Source organism: Embiotoca jacksoni, unplaced genomic scaffold (genome assembly GCF_022577435.1).
Source record: "Embiotoca jacksoni isolate LCO1_2020_lvr unplaced genomic scaffold, fEmbJac1.0.p SCAF_15, whole genome shotgun sequence".
Lineage (NCBI taxonomy): Eukaryota > Metazoa > Chordata > Actinopteri > Embiotocidae > Embiotoca > Embiotoca jacksoni.
The window spans coordinates 13,488,825-13,496,275 of record NW_027185285.1 but is presented as its reverse complement, the minus strand read 5'-3'; the positions used below and the strand labels follow the sequence as shown (position 1 = coordinate 13,496,275).

Here is a 7,451-nt window from a genome sequence, read left to right as displayed (position 1 = left end):
TCAATAAGGTGGTGGTTTCAGTGTCAGCGAGAAGAAATCATTTTAAAACAATATTTTAGACAGTTCATTCCAACATTTTGACTCTTGCTGGACTGAATAAGTAGCACAGCTGAGTATTTTGCTCTTTTTATTTATTCCACCAACTGAGCAAGAGCCTCAATTTATCACTGTGAGTCACAGATGTGAAATGTTCGAACTATTCGAAAACGTACCGTCTTCTTCACATCTCATTTTCCAACTTCTAAAGCAGGTCCTTCTCTATGTCCTTTTTGATTTTGATTTTTCATTTCATTTTACTGCGGGTACAACACAACAATCAGAGGAGTTTGAAATCTTTGGGTAAAGTACAGAACCCGTGTTTGTTGTGTTTAACTTTACCCTGGAGCCTCTTTGGAGAGAACACTATTTGTTTACATATTCAATAGGCAATATATGATGTGTATCTGTCAACTTTCAAAAATCAACTAAAACTTTCCCACAGAATGCAAAGGAATAGCAGTTCTGACATCCATATATTGAGTTGCATATGTCTACTAGCATGCTAATAAGCCAGCCCCGAATGCACTGTTGTGTAATACCAGAACAGGTGATAGTGAGTCGCGTCCAGTCTGCCCTCAGTCCAACATGAGCGGAAAAAGAACACGTGTCTTTTCTTGTTGTTTTGATGAATGAAACAACAGAAATGTGAATATGAATATGAATATCAAACTCTTTGGCAAAACAAGAAACTGCTGCAGACGGCTTTTATGCTGCACTCGCAACAATTCTTCTAGGCTGGTAGGTAAACAGCTCACATTGGATATGCAGCAAAATCTTATGAGTGTGACTAATAGTATAACTTTACTAACGGGTAAATAAGTCAGCTGTTTGTTGATATACAGTTCAGAGCAGTTACTGTAGAGCTATATGTGAGTGGCTCAATTGGCTTATCACATATCGATCTACCAAAATGAGGCGACTGTATGCAGCAAACAAACCAGGTGTACTGACCCTGTTTGGACAATTCAAAATGGATCTGTAGTGCAGCTGAGACAGCAGAAACAGAGCTGAAAAACATTTCAAGTGGCATCAATTCATGGTTTTGCTGTGGCTGTTGTCTTTCAGCGGTGATGTTGCTGAAAGCTAAGATAAGCAATATATGATGTAAACTATAAACCTCGCTGATTTTTTTTCGTCCATCCAGTACTTGGTCCAATCTAACTCATCAGTTTAAAGAGACAAAAACGATTACTAACTGCGATTTAATAGCAGGACAACAATATGCGTGATTTGACCAAACAGCCAAAACTCAGCAGGCAGACTGGACGCTTCAGTGACTCATTATTGCCTTTTAACATACAAAGTGGTATTACAAGACGCAACTTACTTTTACGCATTGCACTTGTGAACTCAGTCAACTACTACCTTTCTACTTAAACATAAAAGGTCCATACCAGTTCTGCGTATTAAATTGTATAGGATGTTACCAGGCTTGAAGTAATTATTTAGGCAAAGTTGTCCTGCCAGTAATACATCTGTAAAACTGTACAACTAACATAAGTGTTTGACTTTGTTAACACATTTATGAAATGTTGGTTTTTGGTTGGACCAGGAAGCAAACAAAATAAAAGCAAGTATTCTTGAAAAAACAAGAACGGTTAACAATTACAAACAATACATATGATTTTAGTTGCAGCCAGTGAGTGAAGAGTTGCTTTTGCGCTCTACTTTTGTCTCCCTTGTGTTAAACTTTATCTTTCACATTATCTTCCAGCCTTTAACCGAGTGTCAGAGCCGCTACCTTCAAAAAAAAGAAAATATCCACGAGGCTATTTTTATCATTTCTTTATGAGTCAACACTCTACTCAGTCCAATTGATCCAGTTCCACATGGCTTCAGCACAATAAGACATGTGAAAAACAATGTAACCAAACGAGTGAGACAGATCTGCCCGCTCTTATCCTCATCGACAATCTGGTGTGAAAATAGACAGCTAAAAGATCAAAAATAAGCACCAGTAAGCTGCGACATGAAAGTGTCTGTTTTGTATTCTTTATTTAAATGATTGAGATTTTGTATGATGAGTTGTTGTGATGTTGAAAAGCTTAGGCCATCTGGAGCTTCAAGCAGAATTGAACAAACGTGAGGAATTATTTAGAGCTACCATTTGAACCAAGTCTGAACCAGAGCTGCTGGCAGAGACAACACGACTGTTTATCACAGCAGCAGGACAGAAAGTACGGTCGCTACATTTCAAGAGGTGGCCCCATTTTAGTAGCTGTAAATACATCACTGTGACTGTAAAGCAGGAGTTCTCATAAACGACTCCTGACTCACTGACATAGCATCAAATCTAAACGCCACCTCGCATTGGCTGCATCATACACAGACACTCAGCTCCAAACAACTGACTTGCAGACAGCGAAATGAGAACCATCTTTATTCATGTGTCTAGTTGGAAGAGAAGCGGTCAGGGATGAATAATATACAATGCTACTCCATACAATAAAAGGTCATTTCTCTCCTCTGGCAATATTATACTGTTAGACATCATCAAAGGCATGTCATGGGTTATTTGATCAAGTCTTTCCCTCCACTTAACTCAAAATTGTCATTTGGCAGACAGCCTTTGAAACCCCCTCAGAGAACAGTCTGGATTCTAAGTGGATAGCAATACACCAATGAAAGCAAGAAATAAAGGTTGAAAATGTCAAGAAAAAGTGAGAGCTGCCCCCCACACAAAGCATGACCTGCAGCAGCACAGACATGCTGGTCCACAGAGGCAAAATCCAGTGAACAAGCTGATCTCACTGTGACTTCTATTGTGGAATTGTCCTCGTCTGCCTGTCAAACAGCTGGTGCCACAGCGTAAAGTCGAGAGAGAAGCACTCGCTCTTTAATTCTGAGGCTTACTGTCGATGTCTTGGGGGTACGATTTTCTACTACGATAACTTCCAGCTGTGCAGGATCAGTCTCAGCGCTGCACGGAGCGTATTATCATGAGAAACCAAAATACTGTTATACTGTTTTCTAAACTTGTCCATCCATTTATCTTCAGTTGACTCAACTACTGTAACGGTGTGTTTACAGGTCTCTCTAAAAATTCAGTCAGACAGCTGCAGCTCGAGTCCTCACTAAGACCAAGAAACTGGACCACATCCCTCCAGTTCGGAGGTCTTTACACTGCATCAAATCTAAATGCCACCTCGCATTGGCTGCATCATACACAGACACTCAGCTCCAAACAAATGACTTGCAGAAGAGCAAAGAATCGACTTCAAAATCCTGCTGTTGATCAATAAAGCACTGAATGGTTTAGGGCCAAAATACATTTCTGATCTGCTGCTTCCTTATGAACCCTCCCGACCCCTCAGGTCGTCTGGGACGAGTCTCCTTTCTGTTCCCAGAGTCAGAACTAAACATGGAGAAGCAGCGTTCAGTTTCTATGCTCCACATATCTGGAACAAAGTCACAGAAAGCTGCAAGTCTGCTGCAACTCTCAGCTCCTTTAAATCAAGACTCAAGACTTTTCTATTTGCTGACTTTCACTGAACCAGATTTAGGGATGTCTTAAACTGCACTGTGACTTTCATCCTATTATTATTATTTTTTTTAGCTTGCTTAATGTTTTAATCACTGTTTTTAATGTTTTAATCACTGTTCTTAATTGTTTTTAAATGTCCTTTTCTTTTGCCTTATGTTTTGATGCTTTTATTGGTTTTATGTGAAGCACTTTAAATTGCTTTGTTGTTGAAATGTGCTATAGAGATAAACTTGCCTTGCCTATACCAGTTATAGCAAAATTAGACAATTTTTAAAGCGTCATTTTTGGGAAATATGATTATTCACTTTTGTAGACATACAAGAAGACTGATGCCAGCATCATCTCTCTAAATACTGTGAAACCGTATCGGCAGGAGACAGGTAGCTTAGCTCAGCACAAAGACTGGAAACAGGAAGAAACTGCTGGTTTCAAGTATAAAGTTTGAAGGTTTGTGCACTGGGCTATTTCTAGGCCATGAGTAGTTGCCAAGCAACCAGCAGATAGTCCAGGAAGTAGTTAGTCCTGCCCAAGAAATAGTACGCCACATGACAAAACCCAACTTGTTGTCTTTACACGTCAGTTTTTGTACAGATTATATAACATGATTCATCGTTTCAGAGCCAATGATAGCGGGGCGAGCAGCTTCTCCCAGTTTCTAGTCTTTATGCTAAGCTAAACTAACCAGCTGCTGGCTCCAGCTACACATGCGTAAGAGAATAAGTCCTCTCACCTAGTTCTTGGTATACTTTTTTTTTTTTTTTTTAAATCAATACATGTATTGATGAACATGTTGGAGAATTCTTTTAAGGTGGTTTAATGCTTACAGTAAGATGCAAAGATAACAAATATAGCCTAATTTACAACGGTTTAAATTCATATTCTTGTATTATTCTCAGTAAAATGTCCTTTCCCAAAGGAAATAATTCCACTGCTTGTAATACTCAGAAGCTCATGCCAACTATTTGCTGGTATGTTTTTGTTTTTTTTAACACAAATCTGTCCTTAGTCAGCAACAGCAGCACCTGGATACAGAACGTCAAGAGCTGTCGACGCTAAAGTTATAATTGTTGTAATTATCACAGCGGAGGTGGAGAGGAAAAGGAGAGGTGGTTGATCAGCTACTCCACAACTCTGTTGTGAGACATACAGACAGACAGACAGACAGACAGACAGAGACAGACAGATAGATAGATAGATAGATAGATAGATAGATAGATAGATAGATAGATAGATAGATAGATAGATAGATAGATAGATAGATAGATAGATAGATAGATAGATAGATAGATAGATAGATAGATAGATAGATAGATAGATAGATAGATAGATAGATAGATAGATAAAGTAAAATATTCTCTCTTACCTTGAGTAAGTCCCCCTTGTTGAAACTGAGTTCATCGCCTTCTGTGGCACGAAATGTATATAATGCCACTGCTTCCATACCGAAATCCCCCAGCACACACTCACACACACACACACACTCACACACACACACACACACACACACACACACACACACACACACACACACACACGCCGGGACCCCCACTAATGCCCCTGGCACAGGGGGGGGGGGGAGGGGAGAAGAGGGAGAAATGTAAACAAGAAAATGCCAAAAAGCAGAGGACACAGTGAAATAACAGAGAGGAAGAGTAGAAGAGGAGAGGGGAGGTCTCGTCTGTCCACTGAGCAACAGAGCGTATGAGAGTCGGAGCAGAGGATGAGAGAGAGAGTGAGCTCGGTGAGGGAAAAACACGACTGGCTGCTGCTCAGCAACACACTGCCATGAGTAACATTCAGAGAGAGAGAGAGAGAGCAGCGCGCAAGTCGAGGTAAGAGAGTGGGAGGCCCTTCCTGTGTATATATTTGTCTTATACATGGTGTGACTGCTGTGGATTGTGTGTGTGCGCTCGCTTCAATCAGCTTTGTGTGTGGTTTGTCATGACACCGCTGTCATCCTGCGAACCAGCTGTAGTTTCCCACCTCCAAAGTAAAAAGTGAGCTCGTGTTTGCTGTTTCCTTGTCTTTCACCTTTTAAGTTTGACATTTTAAGTGGATTCAGAATAAAGTTAGAAGTAAAGAATTGAATCAGGAAAAATGCAAATATGAAAATTATATATTGGCATTGGTTAAACAAAAGTTAAATCGCACACAGCCAGTTGACAGATATCAATTTCAGTTTTGACTGGCACTTGTTGCAGACAGATTTCCTAAACTGCAGTGTTCCCTTTGCATCCTCCTGCCTCGACATATATGTTACAATACAAGTTTTAAGTAGTTTGTATTGCATTTGAGATTTGCAAGGATTCAGGGTTATACTAAAAGGGTGTCTGTTGCAACCACAATACGCTACAAGTTCTCCCACAATACGTGACAAGTTCTCCCACGATGTTGATCTCCCAAAAAAGATAACCAAGCAGCTGAGTTAAACTTTTCAAGATAAAAAAAAAAAAAAAAAAAATATTATTCAATGGAAGATAAAACCAGCTCAGAGATTTTACGTCGAATAGTCTGTGTTTTCCATTAATGGCCTGAGTAGGCATTTTTGGCTAACAGTGTGCAGACACCATCACCTGCCTCAACTTAGGCCTGGAACACACTGCCTGTGTGTGCATGTGTGTCCCGCGCTGTACGAGGGTAAACTCAGACCACACGCCTGCTTTTTGGTTGCAACTTATCTCTGGTCGGACCTCGAAAATACAATACCGATGGCCATTATCAAAGAGAAACTTTCGCTCAGACTGCGGGGAGCAAATCGCCCTGGGTGGAACACTCACTCCATCCGCACTGCAAACTAAAACAAGAATTTGCATTTAAAGGTTTGGAGGAATGAGAGACATTGTGTCTCCGTGAATGTTATAATATTCTGTCTGGCTTTTGGCTGCTATCCTCGGTGTTCATCTTTGAGTCCAAGGAAACATTTATGCCAAATTTGAAGACATTCCCACATCTGGGATTTCTCTGTGCGCCTAAAGCTTGTGCAAAGAGCGCACATCAAAAGTTGTGTCAAATGTTTGCTTCGTCAAGCTGGAGAACCAAAGTTCAGCTGGTGTTTTCCCTCAGACGCCTCAAAACGTCACAGTAGAACTCGGTGTTGACCGTCTGACCCTGAGGGATGAATTCATGGTGCACAACCACACAACAGTCTTGGACTGTGACTTTCCACCCTTCGGACTGTCACTCAGAACACCTCTCCGGGCTCATTGCTTCATTGCTGCAGGCTTTCTGAAGCATTTCAAGGGTCTCTGTTGCCAATTTCCTGCATTTTACATCAAATTTGACATACAGACTCTACTCACATCCTCGGAGAAATCTCAGACACATGCGGACCACAGGTTACAAAAAAGTGCTGATGTTGATGAAGTGACAAACTTGGACTACTTTCTCATGAAGGTTATAGGTTCTCCCTGCTCCGTGCACGATCAACCATCCTGTTATAGACTTCAAATATGGAAGTGCAATACCAAAGATTTACTGAGAGTGACTTTTACTAGGGTTTAACTGTCACTATCAATAGGGCTTAACACCTACAATATAAATACTTCACCAAAGCATCATTACCAATGAATAACACATGGCACTATTATTTTCCATTAAACTGGACATAGCCAAAAGTGACTACTACCTTGGACAACTCTGTGTTATCCCCGACCCTGACTGCTAGGAACCTCAGAGACACTCGACAGTCAACTCTCTCTTTCTGCCAACATCGCTGCAACGACGCGTTCCTGTAGATACATGCTGCACAACATCAGGAGAATACGTCCTCTTCTCACTCAGAAGGCGGCGCAGGTTCTGGTCCAGGTTCTGGTCCAGGTTCTGGTCATCTCACGTCTGGACTACTGTAACTCCCTCCTGGCAGGTCTACCTGTTAGTGCCATCCGTCCTCTGCAGCTCATCCAGAATGCAGCAGCTCGACTGGTCTTTA

At 41.0% G+C, this 7,451-nt stretch overlaps 1 protein-coding gene across 1 annotated transcript in view; it reads right to left on the bottom strand.

Moving 5' to 3' along the window:
* The window catches only part of grapa (GRB2 related adaptor protein a), a 37,510-nt gene extending 32,221 nt beyond the window's left edge, over nucleotides 1–5,289 (bottom strand). The window contains exon 1 of the mRNA XM_069149720.1: nucleotides 4,887–5,289. Within this exon, the coding sequence (XP_069005821.1) occupies nucleotides 4,887–4,964 (78 nt within the window). The 5' untranslated portion in view covers nucleotides 4,965–5,289. The remainder of the gene's footprint in view (nucleotides 1–4,886) is intronic.
* Between the last annotated feature and the right edge of the window lie 2,162 nt (nucleotides 5,290–7,451).